This window comes from Alosa pseudoharengus, unplaced genomic scaffold, assembly GCF_046254945.1.
Source record: "Alosa pseudoharengus isolate Yale_2024_CS ecotype anadromous, Long Island Sound unplaced genomic scaffold, YU_APseudo_1.1 YU_APseudo_1.1_scf_1, whole genome shotgun sequence".
Classification (NCBI taxonomy): Eukaryota; Metazoa; Chordata; class Actinopteri; order Clupeiformes; family Clupeidae; genus Alosa; species Alosa pseudoharengus.
Genome location: NW_027468564.1, coordinates 37,086,515 through 37,104,777, shown reverse-complemented (window position 1 = coordinate 37,104,777; position 18,263 = coordinate 37,086,515). Strand labels below are relative to the sequence as shown.

The following is an 18,263-nucleotide window of genomic DNA, read 5'->3' as shown; positions in this document are numbered from 1 at the left end:
AAGTTTGTGGGTCCAAATGGAAAATGCGAATGATATAGGTAGCCTACTTTATTTAATGCTTAATGCCTCGTTTTATAAAACTGCTTGCCATTGTATTTAGGTAGCTGCAAATAGCAAAGTTGTAGGCTAGGCTATCCATATGCATGCGGTAGCTAGCTGTTACAAAGACTGATCATATGATTAAGTAATGCCAATGTTGTTCCGTGGTATTTGTGGGAGTTTTATTCAGAGACCACCTGGCTGAGTGTTGGACGCCTGTGGTGTGTGTGTGTGTGTGTGTGTGTCTCCCTCCCTGAATGCCTCTCTTCTATAAAACTGCTTGCTATTGTATTTAGGGAGCTGCAAATAGCTATCTGGTAGCGGTAGCTGTTACGAACACTGGTCAATCATGTGATTAAGTAATGCCGACGGAGTTTTATTCAGCGACCACCTGTCTGAGTTTTGGACGCGTGTGGTATGTGTGCGTCTCCCTCCCCCTCCCTTCGAGCGGGCGGAGTTGCCATCGCAGTGATATCAGAGCTTTAATAATGAGAGACGTGTTATATGTAGTTGAATATTAATTCGTGTTAACGTTTATCATGTACCAGACATACCGTGTATGCCTTGTTTAGAGATGTTTGCTAACGTTATCATTATCAATCCAGTTCAATGGTGTTTCGTCAGCTACCAAACAGAAGTTTGTGTGTGAGTCTGGTCTGTCTCACTCAGTGGGACACACGCATCACAGCGATATGAGAGTGCTGCGCTACCTGCGGAGATTTTAAAACTGAGGGATATGTTTTTATACCTTTACCTGACGTTGATGCCGTTTAGAACAGAAACATTTGACACCATGTTATTTTCCTCTGCTGATTTATGTTCTGTGGTTGACATCTGGCAGCTTTTTTTAGAAAAATATAGACATAGAAAAATTGAAACCATGCAGTCTTAAATTACAAATCAAGCACTTTATTTCAATAGCTAATTTTCAGGCTTATTGTTTTCTTAAATTATTTAAATGTGTTGACAAAGGACATTTTGTGATGACCTGAATCATGTCTTATAATATGTCAGCAAGCAATACATCATCAAGGCTGTGTTGTAAGATGTTGATGAAAGCATTTTGCACAGTTAACCATATTCAGTGCACCCATCCATAAGTTCAATGTTCCTTTTTTAAATTGAGACTTATAACATTTGTTATCATTTGTGTAATTATGTGTCATTTGTATGATGTAAATTGAGGGAGCAAAATAAAAGCAGTATCGGCTCAAGAAAATCGGCAGCCTGTATCGGTCATCGGCTTAGGCTGATGGAAAAAAATCGGTATCGTATCGGCACTAAAAAATCCATATCGGTCGATCCCTATTTGTGACACAGATAAACACTGGTACCTCATAGAACGTCTATAACATAGCCTAGGTCAGGGGTCGGCAAGTAGTGGCCCGCGGGCCAATTTTGGCCCGCCATCTATTCTATCTGGCCCGCGAGATGACGTTAATTTGCTGTTTAAATAAAAAATAAAAAAACCTGATTTTTTTTTAACCCCATGTTTTTAAAAAGAAAAAAAGGCCTACATCAATCCCATCAATTTCAAAACATTTATTGAGGTATAGATGATAATCCTACTAAAGTGACAAAACAACAGGTGGAACATCCTTGCAGTTATCCATGACGCACAGGTCGGAACGGTATTGGCACGCGAGCGCGTAATCTTGTGCAAAAAACAAAACAAAAGTGTCCTGTCTCCCTCTTCCAGTGGGCAAGGTCAAAAATAGCCTATGTTTCGTTAAATTAATAGGCTTGGCATTAATAAATGCAGGCAGGCTCAACACATACCTCTGCTTCCATTCTTCTTTGTAGGTCCTGCATTCTGAATCAATTTTTCTTTTCAAGGCTTTTGACAACGACATTTTGCATCGATAACTAGCATATAGCAATGTTCAGCTAATCATTTACACGTCATCCAAAAGAATAATATTTGTACACATTAGTTACGGCAAGTTGCTAGGCAAGTCGCCTGTTTCATGAGAGACGACAGGAGATGCAGCAGGCGGCATAAAAACAGCGCACATAAGCAAATAAACGTTTTTAATGGAATTAAATTAAATGCATTTTAAAAGTTAGATGATGTTTATTTTAATATAATATAATAATTAATAATTTAAATAGTAGGCCTATAACCCCCCCCCCATTACAAAAGCTATGGCCCGCGATGCATTGTCTGAAAAAAAATTGGCCCGGGTCCAAACGTAATTGCCGACCCCTGGCCTAGGTGGTCGCAACTCACAAAAGTCAAGCAGATAGAAAGAACTCACGCAAATCTAGCCTACAACACGCAGACAGCTTCATGCGCAGGGAAGAGAGTGCGCTTATGATTGTTGGCTTCTGATGGTATCTTGCTAATTCACTGAACTGCATTAGGTGACACAAATGGTATTGCCTTTATCTTATAACTCCTTGTCTGAGCGACTAGTTTGTTTCAGATAGCCTTGACAACATGTTACCTGGGTGGTGCCTACGTTATTAATTAATGGTAGCTACAATAGTTAATTGATTCGCGTAACATATTAGTTGGCTCAAAGAGTAGGGAATCAGGATGGAGAGAGTCACGCGTGTGTTGCTTTTGCGGGATCGAATCCAGTTTAATGCTAGTTTTCAAAACATATATTTTTTTACATGTCTTTTGTCCGAGTGGCTGTAATGTAGCCGAGTGCTCATGGCGTATGAAAAGCGACTTCAAACCGCCTAAAACAACTTGTTTGTGAATGTCTGACAACTGCTGCAGCGCATGCACGCGCAAGGAAACCAGTAGGTGGAGAAACCAGAAGGCACACCAGAGAGCACGATTCATTGGCGCTTGCATGTTCGGCTGTATGTCTATGAGCGCACCTGCCTACCATCAGGCTACTCAGCTACTAGAGAAAGAATTTCCCCTGTTTGTATGTTCACTCCAAGTTGGCCTACCATAACTTACCAACTCTGCACTGTAGACCCTAAACTGGCTATTTATATTTTTCTGTGAAATAAGCAAATGTATTTGTTCAACTTTATGAAGCAGAATGCACTAGGCTACTTGGAACGTAACACATTTGACAAAGAACAGATGTATGTTGCTAGTGACAAAATATTAACTTTCAGTGTTTTACGATGTCTTTGTCATGGGGAAGTGTCTTTCCCCATGCATTTATTCTAGGCTACTGTCAGTGACTGCCGCGAGAGAAGCGGGTTCTTTGTTTCGTTCATTTCAGTGACTGACGCGAGAGAAGCGGGGTCTGTGTTGTGTTGCGTTGCGTTGGGTTGCGTTAATTTATTTTCATTGGGCATGCCCTGCCGTAACGTCCACAGCTCTTCAGTTCCGACAAAGCCGAAATTACTCCTTTTGAAACAATAAGTGCCGCTTGACAGGGGGGGGGTCCCAAGCAGCTTTCAGCCATAGGCTAAGGCTACTTTGAGAACATTTCCTAATTCACCCAACACTAATATTCAAAATGTTGAAAACTATTTTGGCATAGCCTATAAGTAGTTTAATTAAATGTAATGTTAGTTGTAAACAAACGGGCTACTTGGTGAGGCTTGGCCTCACAGATGCGCTCGTGCCTTAGATGGCAAGACAAATCTTCACAATATAGCCTAGGCTAGGCCTATTAACTGACCACCCGATTCACGTTGGCTGGGGGCAGGGGGGCCATCAAACATTTGTGCCCAGTTAATCCAGCCCTGCCCCAGCGTCGGCGTCAAGGGCGGGCCATAGGGGGCCAGGCCCGTCCAAACAGGCCAGTGTGCCCCCCCAACTGAGTTCTCTCCCTCACATAAACCAATCTGGTAACACTTTCTATGAAGGTTGTATTTATAACGCCCTATGAATGCATTCATAATGTTTTATAAGGTGTCTATAAAGCATTGTAATGCTCATTATTACCATCTATATGTATTCACAAGTCGTCATAACCAACTTCATGATGTATTATGACATCTAATTATGAATGATTATAATTTTAATCTGAATAATTCATTATAAATATGTCAAGATCTGCCTACTCACTTGTCAGTTTTATGATGCATCATTACATAACTACTTTGCTTTGCTAAATATAGCATATAGTGATGCATAAAGAGTTTTGACTTCTACTGTAGTCCTATATATATCTATAGCTATAAGTATATGTAATAAAGTTATAATAATGTATACATCTCTGTACAGCACACAATTAACAACAGCTATGCAATATCTTAAGTGTTATTTGTCAGCTCTAAGTAAAATGACAAGAATATGACCCTTTTATTAACAGATATAAGTTCACTGAGTAATTAAAGGGTGCAATGAACTAAGTACCCAGTCTAGCATCTTTACCCCATATGCACAATATTATAAATTACTATGTTAATGTCATAGGTGTTATTTGTCAGCTTTAGGTAAAGTAGAGCAAATTATGTGTTGTTATTAATAGATATAAGGTTATTATAAACAAATATGAGGCACAATGAAATGAAAGCCTGGACAGTAAAGACCAAAGGAATGCATTTAGTTCACTTTATTTTCATTTAAATCAACACACATAATCAGACTGATTATTAATGCTCTGAGCACATTACACAAACACAATGAGACAGGCCAAAAAAGTGGCACGGCATGGTCCTATATTTTGTAGTGGTGGTTATTATTGGAATAAAACTCACAATGCCACTGAAATCTATCTTGGGTCATTATGAAAGATCGTTCGAATCAAAATAGACCTTTGGTTTAAATGAAAATAAAGTGAACTAAATGCATTCCTTTTGTCTTTACTGTACAGGCTCTCATTTCATTGTAGGATAATAGGGTCATATTCTTGTCACTTTACTTAGAGCTGACAAATAACACTTATGATATTGCATAGCTGTTTATAATTGTGTGCTGTAGGGAGTATACATTATTATAACTTTATTACATATACTTATAGCTATAGATATATAGGACTACAGTAGAAGTCAAAACTCTTTATGCATCACTATACACATTTAGCAAAGCAAAGTAGTTATGATGCATCATAAAACTGACAAGTGAGTAGGCAGATCTTGACATATTTATAATGCATTATTCAGATTAAAATTATAATCATTCATAATTAGCTGTCATAATGCATCATGAAGTTGGTTATGACGACTTGTGAATACATATAAATGGTAATAATGAGCATTACAATGCTTTATAGACACCTTATAAAACATTATGAATGCATTCATAGGGCGTTATGAATACAACCTTCATAGAAAGTGTTACCAAAAAGGTAAATATTATTATGCATGATTGAAATTAAATCCATATTGAACACTGATGTTGAACACTTAGCCTACTCAAAATGAAACATGACATGTGTCAACTATGCTACTGTTGATTATGTGCGCAAACTGCGTGATGCAAACTGCGCGATGAAAAGGGATTCTGCACACTCGGACACCGTTGCAATGAGTGCCACCGATATATTTACCACGACTCCTGCAACGCCAAATGAGCATAAATCTCGATCAGTAGGGTTTTTAGACACTGCTGCATAAGAAATCCAGTAAAAGGTCTCAAGATAGATCTGGGAATATAATGGAAAATACAAGGTTTTTCGTATGACCGCAGGATGACCCAAGCTGAATGCATGATCTGTTAATCTAAATTGCAGAAACCATAAAGGGCCAAACTGACATGTCGCATTTCCTATATTTTCCGATATTGTCCAGTGCTAATGATAAACTCGAGCAACGGAGATAGTGCTTTGGATCATGTAGGCTAGGCCTACTTTAAGAATCGCCCTTTAGTGAGCGCAACACAGCACGGGTCTTAACCTGCTTTATCCAGAGGGAGACATTTTTGGAAGCAGTGACAAAAAGCCTATCATGGACCTGGCTGGGAAATGCGACAGTGGAGTCGGCATTCGTAGGCTATAGCCTGTCGCTGCAAGTACTTCTCCAAACTCAAAAACAGTAGACTTAAAAGTGGCAATAAAAGTGGACTGTCAGAGCAGCACAAAATACTAAAAGTCATGCCGAGTGTCCTGTTTGCTCTTAAACTTTCCATCACAGTTGGTGCATTTACCACTTCGTAAATGTGTTAGAATTTGTTCTGTAGGCTACTTTAAAGAACATTTTGAGGGATCACATAGCCTATGTACAATGTTGTGATATTATCAGTATGTGTAACTTGCTTTTGAGCAGGATCTTACAAGAACATTTCGAAATGAATGGAAATACACAGTGAAGCCTATAGCCTAGGCTTGTTAGTGGTGAGTCTGTTATAGCCTATTTACTTGTATTGTAGCCTATGCAACGCTATTCTATTAAAATTCTGTTATTCTAAACGTGTTGTGCTAGTTTATTCAACGGCTATGACCGCTATGTTCTTGCACTATTTCCCACCTTGATCATATTGATTCAGTTATCCAAAAGGCTCGAAGGATGCTCTTTATTATATGGCAAAAAACGAATAAAAGTGAGGTGAGGTGCCCCCCCTGTCAGTGCTCATAGCCCCCCCACCAGTTGCTCTCTGGCGCCGACGCTGCCCTGCCCCCAACAAATCACACCTTCCCACCAGCTGTGACAGCTTAAAAGAAGTCGAGATGACTCCTAACTCACAGACCTATTCACAAACCGGTTTTGTGGCATTTCGCCTGTGCGGCTACAGGAGCTTGCAATCGTGAGGAAGCAATTTTGCATTGTAGGCATAACTAACATGCAATAACGCCACCAACAACAACCAAAACTAGGCTACTCATTGTCAACATGTAAATTAAATGTAACATTATTGTGAATCAAATTAAAATGTTCTCTTTTGCAAACGTAGGCATAGGCATAGTAACAGATTAGGCTAATTTAATAATGTTACAAAGATACTACATCAATCCATATGTTTCATTAGGCTACTAGGCTATTTGTTTTGCCTTACTCTTGATTCATTTAGGCTAGGCCTTTTTATTCAGTTATTTATCATCTTCCGTCCTTGTGTAGCGCACGCATTCTCAGACCTGTCACCTGCCACTCATCGTAAGGGAGGTGTTTGGAATCATTCCCGCGTTACAATCATCAGCCAATCAAGGTGGTCACTTCAGTCAAGCTCGTGCATGAGTAATAACGTCATCCATAGAAACGAAAAGATTCTAGAGCGCTCAGCTCCAGAATCTGTTCAGGAGTTTTAATTTTTCCTTACTAAGAGTAGCCTAGGCTAGGTCTGAAAGGCTTTGTGAATAACTTAATAAGAGAAACTCCTAGCTAAAATCTTTTATTGCTATTTAGGAGTAGCCTACTCCTAGTGGTAAGATAAAAGGCTTTGTGAATATGGCCCCTGGTGTCTAACCCAATGTTGACCACCTCACACATTTCTCTAGATTTTGCAACAACCTTACATGACACAATGCCATAAAATGCCAGTTTTTAGGAAACAGAATAATGTTTGTAATGATACCAGTTAGTCCTACGTTCAACAGTAACATAAGTGTAATGAGCTATTCATTGTCGAAGGTGCATGGTGAAGTGAAATTCTTTGGAAATTACTTTGGAAAACAAACATTTGCCGATATCATTGGATAGGGGATAGGCCTAGGTACTTGTTTATTTTTTACGTAGCCTACAATGGCCAGTTCAGACAAAGCCGAAATTACTCATTTTGAAACATTTGTATGGTTATATTGCTTGACTTAAATCCCAGAGATAGGCTACCGCACCCCACAGTGATGGGCCTAGCTAGCGGTCTTACGCGTTCAGTGTGGGGTAGGCTATAAACAAGCTGAGAATTTAGCGGTGTCACGTCTGCCCGTCACAGACGTGGGGAGCTGAAGCTTGGGATACAGTTACAGTAACAGTATTTTATTTTACTTCTTATGGAATATTTTTTTTTCACTTTTATAAAGGCTTTGTTTGAATGCTGTTGGAACAAATAGTAGTAAATTATAAAGGCAACTTTCTGTTGCAATATTCTGTGTGTTCTGGACTGCAGGTAACTTGTTAAGCCAGTGGTTCTCAAACTTTTTCTTTCATTCCCCACTTTGATCAAGGGGGCATTGACTGATGATAGTGGAGATAACGTGTTATCCCGAGGCCTTTGCAAGTCAGCATCTCCGACTGTAGTCTACCCTATTAAAAATATAAGTTTTCGATGTCCCAAACGGAGAGCCATACTTTATTGTTTTAACGATCTCTATGCTACTCACCAAAATGTAGGCATGGGAACATGATGAAGTATCCAACTGTCGTGTGTTAAATTATTGTGATTACGAGCCAGTGGTTTTCAAACATTATGCGTGACTCGGACATCTAACGAAATGCAACAGACTCATATCGTCTTTGCGCGTCTGCAGAAGTTAGCCAAATATGAATGTAATTCTGCGGCATAAAGCAGATGTATTTGTTTATTGTACAGAAAAATAAAAATGACATGTCAAGCAGTCAATTGACTACATTTTGTTATTGAATTCGTAGGCTGGGATTACTCTCGGCAACAATTATGTTTAATGGTAGATCCTGCTTTTTCAGAAGGGTTGGCAGGCAGAGCGATGTACAGTGGCAGAGCGACGCACAGTGGCTGAAAGTGGTACTAAAGCTTCCCGCAGCTTCACGCCTCGTAAAGCGCGAATGAAGTGGTCATTTGAAAGCGATGCCCACTGTATTTGTAAAACAACTACACTGGAGTGAAAATGTTTCTCAGGAGGACTAGTGTGTACTTACAAGTGCAACACTAATGAAGTGCAATCAAGTGCATGAGTGCAGATCATTTGAAATATACAGACTAATGAGCAGAATAAATACAGATTGTTTTAAATCAGTACCTACGTATACAACTTGTGTGCCAGTTACAAAGAGCTTAACAATCGTATGGCCTGTGGGAAGAAGCTTTGGCAGCTTCTGACTGTTCTTGTGTTTCTGGAGCAATATCTGCTGCCAAGAGAACAAACAGTACATGTGATGGGTGAGAGGAGTCTCTTAAAATGCAGAGAGCTTTCTTCCTGCACCTGCACCAAATCCACACTTTGGACATAGAGTAGATTAGAAGACTGTCACTGTTCTTGGATGCTAGACTCAAGACATGACTTTGAGAAGCACCGGGGTTTTATTGTCAATGTAGATGTTAGAGAACTGGTCCCAGGCCTGTCTGTTAGTATAATAGTCCCTGCTGATGTGCCACATATAGAGCACTGTTACCTGTAGAGTGTATTAACTACGTCAGTTTTTGGACTATTGATATTTCCTCCCTGATTTCACTATTTGTGATTCTCTTTGACATGGTTTATGTTCTTACAGACTGGTTGGCTGTAAACTGAGAGGAAGATTTTTGGCCTTGATTCTTCAGTGGGCAAACTCCCACCTAAGAGAGCTGGACATCAGTGACTGTGAGCTTCAGGACTGTGAAGGAGAATTTCTTCATCAACCGCTGAATCAAGACTGTAAAGTGAGGTCTGTATTTTGCACAGGACACAGACTAGTGCATTCTGTTGGATCTAAAAACAGTTCACATGTTTTGTTATGCCATTTTGTGTATGGACCTGTTGTTTATAGTGTTTCCTCTCTCACTATAGACTCATCAGCCGTGGACTCGAACACAGCTTCTGTGAGGTTGTGGTCTCAGTTCTGCAGTCATATATTTCTCAACTGAATGAGTTGGACATGAGTGGCTGTGATCTGCAAACATCAGAAGAGAAGCTGCTCTCTGGTCTTAGAATCTCAAACTGCCACCTGGAGAAATTGAGGTCAGTAAAACTCTGAAAGAGTTCACAGAGGTCTTATCCACACATTCAAACTTTGGGCATAGAAGAGTTTTGAGAAGCACTTGCTCTGATTGTTGTGCCTGGGTTGATGAGAGAGAGTTGACCCCAGATCAGTTCAGTGCTCCCTGCTAGTGTATCCATGCACATATAGAGCACTACATCCACACAGGGAGCTGGGACACTGAGGTTGGTACGATTAGTGGGAGTCCATTTTCAGGGAAGCTGTACAAGACCTAAGCTGTATTATTTCATTTTTCACATTGTTTTTCTCAAGGTGATATTACTTGTATAATATTAATCATAAACCTAGGCAGTGACCCAGCACATTGCTACAAATTCAACAAGACCCATTTAGAGAAGAAGCTGTCAGGCTACAAAGTCTGTAATTGCTGCAGGAGGAATCTGTGATGAAAACTAATTTCCAGCACAGCTCCATTCTTACAAGTAGAAACTGATATTTTAGTCAGTGTCCTCTATTCTATCTCTATGAATAATGTTTATAATAATGATAAGAATATGAATGTATTCATGCCACCATTCTGTTTTCTGACGTCTGTCTCTTGCCCTCTCTATGCAGACTTGCTGGTTGTAAGCTAACAGAGGAATCCTGTACGGCTGTAGCCTCTGCTTTGCAGTCCTCCATCTCCCTAAAGGAACTGGACCTGAGTGACAATGACCTGAAGGAGTCTGGAGTTCAGCTTATCTCTTTAGGACTCAGTAGCCCTCACTGTAAACTGACATCTCTAAGGTTTGTGTGCACACATATTGTGTCACTGTTGGCTGTCTGTCTGTAAATCTTTGGAATAAATCATCAGCTGCAGTATGTGTTAAAACAGACTGAGTCAGTGCCAGCTTTTGAAAACAAGCTGTGAAATGATGGCATCAGTGCTGCAAGGGACACCTTCCCAGCTCTGACCTGCAGGATGCAGTTTTAGATCAAGTAAATTGTCATGTTGATATGAACAGAATAACAATAGATCCAGAGGTGATTACCAGGGTATTTAAAACTACATGCTTTAACAAGGCAACAGGGCCAGATGGCATGTCTGCTTTTCTTATTAAAACATTTGCAGAGGAACTCCCACCAGCCTGGCATCCACTCTTTCAGCTCTCTATAGATTTACACTGTGATGTCGCAGCTCATAGACGCGTCCTAATGGCGGCCGCTATGAGCTTTCATCTGCATTTTACCATTTGAACTCACTCATGCTGATAATTTCACTCCTGTCCTCCATTACTACATGTACTCATTGTTCATTCCCCACGCTGTGTGTATTGTTAGCGTGTGTAGAAACGGCTGGGTGCACACATACTGAAAACCGTGTTATCAGCGCCATGGACAAACTGCAGATTGCGAATGCTGTCAGAGCCAAGTTTCCGTCGTATTTATCAATTGTTCAATCCATAGTGTAAACTGCGCCTTTTTTCTGCCCATAAACACAATTTACGAACGTCCACAACTGAATGGCAGAGCCTACATACAAGCGCAGTTGAATGAAATTAACTGATGACAACATGACGTGAAAGTGAAAGTAAGACATTCGAAAGGCCAACGAAAGTTAAGGTTGCTTTTGATAGTACAAAGACTTACAAAACGGGTGCTCTAAATAGCGATTCTGTTGTCTTTGAAAGGTTCTCTTATTGACGCATTGAACTGCAATTTGGATAACACCTGCTTTTACAAGGCGGAATACATAATTAGGCGCTCTTTACTCTTCCCCACCCATCTTTTTATACTAAACTCCCACTTTCCCCTGGATCCTCCCATGAATGCATATGCATGACACGAAAAACGTGTCTACTTTGGGACTGTGCTTAATGGGACTGGGTGGGAGAGAGTGAGTGTCTACTTTGGGACTGTGCTTAATGGGACTGGGTGGGAGAGAGTGCTAGTTATGGGCTATTTATTGGGCTTTTAAGATGATGTGAGTGTAATGTATGTCATGACTGATGACATACATTAATAAAATTAATAAAATTATATTTTTATTTACTCTATGTATACCATATGTGCTATGTTCTGTGATGTGTTAGCTATGGCAGCTTACCCCTTATCCAAAACAAATTTCTCCCTTGGGAGACATAATTGGGGCAGCCGTGGCCTACTGGTTAGGGCTTCGGGCTTGTAACCAAAGGGTTGCCGGTTCGATCCCTGACCCAGTAGGGAAAATGTGGGCGGGGGAAATGGTTGAGCACTGCTCTCCCATGCCCACATCCACGGCTAAAGTGCCCTTGAGCAAGACACCTAACCCGTCACTGCTCCCCGAGCACCGCTTTAGCAGGCAGCTCACTGCTCTGGGTTTTTGTGTGCTTTACCTCACTGTGTGTACATTGTGTGCTGTGTGTGTTTCACTAATTCACGGATTGGGATAAATGCAGAGCCCAAATTTCCCTCACGGGATCAAAAGTATACTTATACTTATAAAGAAACCTTGATGCAAGCATTTCCGAATAGTAGAAAAGAGAAGCAAAAGTCAATTAGATACATGTAGACGTGTCTGATCGATCAGGAAGAGAAGAATTATTAGCCTTAAGTTAATTTAACCCCTATAGGAACATGAATTACTCCTGCTGCCCTCAAGACACTACAAGACGACAAAAAGTTGTTTGCATGGCTGCAGAATGTGTAATGTAGTGTTTCTCCAGTCCATGTTGTTAGATTTTAGTGGTTTTCTGTATGTCATTATTTTGGTTCTTTGTTTAATACTGCAGAAACTGTGGGGACAGGAAGTTTACTGTAAGCAGACAGAATGTTGTCACTTTACAATAGCAAATGGTGTACCTAACTAATTGTTCCCCCACAAGACATCTTAATTGAATAAGGCTATATCACTACGCGTTTCCCCCCCTCCAATTTGACCCCAGACGTGAATGTATATTCTGGTATTATAATTAGACAGGAGTTTCCCAGATCTTGGCTTCAGTTTCTTACCTTGGCTTCACCTTGCAACACTGTGCTGTGCTGTGCGTACAACAGGGCTACCAGAACTCTGTTGTTACATCCAGAATAAATAACTATTTTTTCGCAAGCCAGCCTCAAGTTTTTACCTGCTCTTAACTACCCTGGAATCTACTCGGTCAACGGTGTCTCCATTTGGAATTAAGGAGACAATTTTAATAGCATTCTTCAATGTCAATGCTGTGTACATAATGTGAGTGCTACACACATCTGTGTCTGTGTCCATGCTCATGACATACAGTGACCTCATGGTGCTGAAGGATGGCCTGAAAATGTCTGACCTTCCACTCTCCTTTGAAACAGGCTCAATCTGTGCCACCTCTCTAAAGCAAGCTGTGAAATGATGGCATCCATGCTGCAAAGTGCACCTTCCCATCTGAGAGAACTGGACATGAGTGACAATGACCTGCAGGATGAAGGAGTGGAGCTGCTCTGTGTGGGACTAAGAGATCCACAATGCAAGCTGGAGACACTGAGGTCAGTAATTAGGAATGTTATGTAATATAGTATTTTACCCACCAGCAAATGGCTTGTATACCTTCAATGCATGTTCCTTCATTTATAACAAGGAAAGAGCATCTCTTGTTTCAGACTGTCTGGTTGTCTCATCACACATGAGGGCTGTTCTCTCTTGTCCTCTGCCCTCAAATCAAACACCTCCTACCTGAAACATTTGGATCTCGGCTACAATCACCCAGGAGCCTCAGGTGTCAGAGAGCTCACAGACAGACTGAATGATCCCAGCTGTAAACTAGAGACGTTGAGGTGAGCTGTATTACATCTTAGTTGATTTCTAGTGGAGCTGTTCATCCATCTGTGTCCTGTGTTGGAGAGCTTTCTGTGTGGAGACTGGATATTCTGTCACGTTTCTAGATGATTCCCTCCCACATATTAAACTGGGGATGTTGTGGCCCTTTAAGTACTGCAGGTAAAAGTCCCCCAGATTTACACACACACATATGAGGCTTCTGAACAGTTTGCATTTTATTTAGAGCAAGTTCTAAAATTAATAACACAAGATAACCATGTCTGCCTGGGCTACTGATAAAGCACAGCTTGCACAGTGATCCACTGATGGGTGAAGGAGAACCAAGATTTTAACAATTAGTAGGTTAATGAAGATATACATAAATTAAGTTTTTCTCATTCACTTTGGTGCATTTCTCAAATTATTAACATTTGCACAATTGTTAGGGCATTTCTCAAAACAATTGGTGCAAAGCGTGCATAAGTTGCATGCTTGCAAAGTTATACCAATGAAACTGCCAGTGCAATCAAAATGACAAGTCCATTGTTTATGTCAAGATAGTGAAACTGTTTTGTCTTGTTGTCAATATGTCAGTTTACTCTGTAAGTATTTTCGGTTACACTTTACTTGAAGGTATCTACATGAGTGACATGACACGGTCATGAACGTGCCATAAACATTATAAACAAGTCATAAACATTTATGACAACGCTTCTGTCATTAAGTTGCGTCCACTGCCACATATAGAAGGGCTCATAAATGAATTAAATAGTAAATGAATGAATATATCTAAATAAAGGAAAAAAAAATATTCCTGGCCAGGTTATATTCTGGTTTGTATGCATACGAGAGTAAGGAAAGAAATTTCACTTAAAGGAGAATTCCGGTGTGATATTGACCTAAAGTGTGTTGAAAAATGATAACGAGTGTGAACGTATGTCTCATAGCTCATCTCGGCTTGTCCCCTGCACTCAGAAATCTGGCGCTAGTTAGCCGATGCTATCAACAGTTTTTTGATGGGGGTGCCTCGGGCATCGGCCTAGCCATGCAAATAAATCACTGTTTTACACCATTTACGAGGCTCAAAGTAGCTCCATACTTCATTGGTAGACTTCCGAGGGCCTAGACATTTAAAACAAGACATTGAGAACTTTAAAAAAGCACTGGTAGTTTATTTACAAGACGATTTATACAGACAGTACCTTGAGTAAGTTTACCGTTCGCCGCCATCTTGAATTTAGTCACGATAAGTCTGTGGAAATGCATGGATTCCAGTTGCTTCCAGAAGCAGCAACTGGAATCCATGCATTTCCACGGAATTATTTTTGGAATCTGATCCCTTATCATACCTGTTCATTCATACTTATCGCTCGACTTATCGTGACTAAATTCAAGATGGCGGCGATTATAATTTGTTGTAATACATTGAATTGTCATTTGGTTTTTGTCATGACAAGTTAGGGTTAGGGTTCATGTGTCTTGACAGTGTCATGTCACTCTTATGTAGATACCTTCAAGGAAAGTGTTACAGTATTTTTTAATGAAGAATACGCAATGCAGCACTATTTTCTATTTCAAAACTACGAAGTTACACTTTATTGTTTGTGGAGGGGGTTGATTGGAAGATAGTAGATATGTTTCAAAGTTTTTTTTCTGTTGACAGACATTGTGATAGCTTCTCCTGAACCACGAGACTACATTATCACAGACAGGTTTTGGTGTAAAATAGGTTTATTAAATCGGTGGATATATTCTGAAAACACCCATTAAAAAAATAACCAATATTACCGGTAATTACAAAAACAGAGCTGTGCACCACTGTACATTTTTATACATCCTGACGTTCCTGTCTGTCAAGTCACATATATGTTGATATGGTAGACAGACTATGATAATTCAACACAATTGCATGTACAGTAATGACACAAGCGATGCAGTAAGGACAATTCGTTTTATGGGGTAGGACTATTCAGCAGGGAACCAGTATAGTGCATTTTGACCAACATGATATTAGCAATTGACAATTAAAAAAACAGCATACATTTGTACAAAATGAGTTTCATGGATGTACTAAAGGAATTGTTATTTGTTCAAAATGGGAAGAAACTGCTTAAATGATGAACTGATTAGATGTTATGGAGCTTAAACAAACAGTTTTGAGAATTTCAGTTCTAATCTGAGAAATGTGCCAAAGCAACTGAGAAAAACTGTGATTTCCACAGGGGGCAATAAAACCCACTTCCATCACTTTCATATGTTTATATGTTCAACTCCCAGTACACACACAGTAAATGGATCACACTACACATTATTACACCAACTGGTTCAGCTCACCCAACCATGCCTGCCCAGTCCTGTGTCCTTCCAGCAGGAATGGCTCACACTGCTAGCCTGGGTGTTCCCATGCTGCCTTGCGCGCGATTTGATTCACGCTGCTAAGGCAGCCTGGAGACCATGGAGCAAATTTTCGCCTGAGATAGGGAACCAATCACAGAACAGGGGGGAAAGCAAGACGATGATGAGCTATGCACAGACGCATTTGATAGACATCCGTGGCACCCAATAAACGGATCTGGGCATTTTTTTCAAATACGAGAAAATGAACGCTTGGTTCCCAGACCACGTCTCATTGAGAAGTGGTGGCGCTAGCCAGGCTATCACACTGCAGGACCACCTGCTAACCTGTCTGGGGAAACTGGGTAAATGATCTGTGTTTGGGTCACACCGCTGTCTATGGTCAGGAGCAACAACAAAAGAGAGAGCCTGCACTGTGGGCAAAGACACAATGAAACAAAGGGCCCTATTTTAACGGTCTGAAACGGAAGTGTCTTTGCGCAAAACGCAATTCACTTTGTGGGCAGATCTCGGGCGCTGATGCTATTTTACCGGCGGGATATTTGACTGTTGCGCCCGACGCAAATCTAAAATGGGGTTAGCTAGTAGCTACATTAATCATGGGTGTGGTTTGGGTGTAACGTGCAATAAACCAATGAGAGCGTCATCTCACATTCCCTTTAACAACAGGCACGCTTGTTCCATAGCTGATTGCTATTATGGTGGCGTATTTGCCAGGCGCAGCCAGGAGCGTTCACAGCGCTATAATCACTGTTCAGTTGGGAACAGTTAGCTATTGATTTTTCATCTTGACAAAATGTAATACAGAATTGTCACAAAGACATACTTTCCGATGTTTTGGGATCATTCTCACTGAATCACGAGGTTATGAATGCATGGTGATATATTTGCAATGTACAATGTAATCTAACATTACCTCTCTATAGACAATGCATATCTTCTGTCAGTTAATCTCTTCTCTCCCGTGCTGCCGCTGGGGCATTTGGGTTAAATGGCATCGGCATGCAGTTCAACATCACGTCTCCTTAAGTCCTCTAACATTTCCTAATTTATGTCATCAACACATCAGTGATTCGTGAAAATGTGTACGCTAGATTTATGCCTATTTTTTCACATGGACACCACACTGATTTCCCTCGTGGTAATATTTTTCGTTGAAATTATGTATGCTTTACAGAAATGGGAACTACGTTGTATAGATGAGAGGAGCGAAGTGTGCGTTGCGCAGCACAGGCGGCCAAGCAAGGGCTTCGTTTAAGTTGACCTAACTTTCAACTCTGCACAGTATCCCATTAACTGCGTGACAGTAGACTATTTACAATATTTTCTGTAAAGCAGAGTTTGTAAACACGTTATCATCAACTTAATTCACGCACAACATTTATTTGAGCAGGAGAGAGAATAACAATGAATGGATGCAGCAACTACAGAAATTGTACAGAAATTGTAACCATACTTGCTGCTTTCTTGTACTATCTGTTGCTGGTTAACAGCACATGAAAAGCTGATTTAAGCTAATTCACTAACTCAAGGCCATCATGGATATAAAACGTTTTTTGAAAATAACGAAAGGATGGAGGGAACATAGCAAAGCTTGGAGTTATTTCAGATGGGCTACAACAAGGTTAAACAAGGCAAAATTATGGTGCTTAAAACCTTACACAACGGTAAATTGGAACAAAACTAAAAGTAACTTTAGCCTTTATAGGGCTGTAGCCTATAAAGTTGTCCAGATTAATAGGTCGTAATTAGGCGTTGTTGTAAAGATATTGCATGTAGATGTTGTACTATATAGGCTACTAAATATTTAGGTCACCAATGCACGAACAAAACCGGGAAGTGGACAAATATTATCAAGACTTTGAATGTTTCCGTCTGTGCACGGGGGTGTCTGTAGATTGGTGTGCAACGCATTCATTCATGCAGGCCTGTGGTCATGCATGCGCCCTTAAAATAGTATCTGCATTTTCGCCACAGACTTTAGACCAGGGAGTTCCTGGTCTGTGGCGGAATTGTTTTCTGAAACTGCAAAATATCAACAGTGAACGTTTGCGCCGGAACACGCCCCGTCTTTTCGCTGAACCGCCCCCGTGGGCGCAATCGAATTCCCTAATTTACAGGCATGTACCTGTGGAGGGAAAATTCCAATATGCGCTGACTGCAAAATAGGAAAGACAAACGCGCCAGTATACAAAGTCAATTGCGCCGGGACGGAAGATAGAGCCCAAAGACTGTGGATGTGTTTGGAGAGTTTATTACTTGCAGAGGGAGGGGATAAGGCCCAGCATTAGAAGTCTGTTAGTTTGAAATGGCTGATGCTGTTGAATGCTTAGGTGGAGCTAGTGAACAGCATTCTAACATGGCTGTGTTTCTATGGCATGGAGATCCTTGCATGAAATAATGTGTTGATAAGAAAATGGAAGTCTGGAAGAGAGAGAGCGAGCATGCATTTTTGTTTGTTTGTGTGTGTGGATGGTGTAGGAAAAACTTGATGTAT

At 40.5% G+C, this 18,263-nt stretch overlaps 1 protein-coding gene across 2 annotated transcripts in view; it reads left to right on the top strand.

Annotated features, from left to right (window-relative positions):
* The window catches only part of LOC143126792 (uncharacterized), a 37,782-nt gene that overhangs the window by 14,625 nt on the left and 4,894 nt on the right, over positions 1-18,263 (top strand). The window contains exons 17-21 of one of the 2 annotated variants that reach the window (XM_076288286.1): positions 9,241-9,393; positions 9,516-9,686; positions 10,282-10,452; positions 12,967-13,140; positions 13,255-13,428. In XM_076288286.1, coding sequence (XP_076144401.1) covers positions 9,241-9,393; positions 9,516-9,686; positions 10,282-10,452; positions 12,967-13,140; positions 13,255-13,428 — 843 coding nt within the window. The remainder of the gene's footprint in view (positions 1-9,240; positions 9,394-9,515; positions 9,687-10,281; positions 10,453-12,966; positions 13,141-13,254; positions 13,429-18,263) is intronic. The other variant, XM_076288287.1, reaches the window with a different exon arrangement.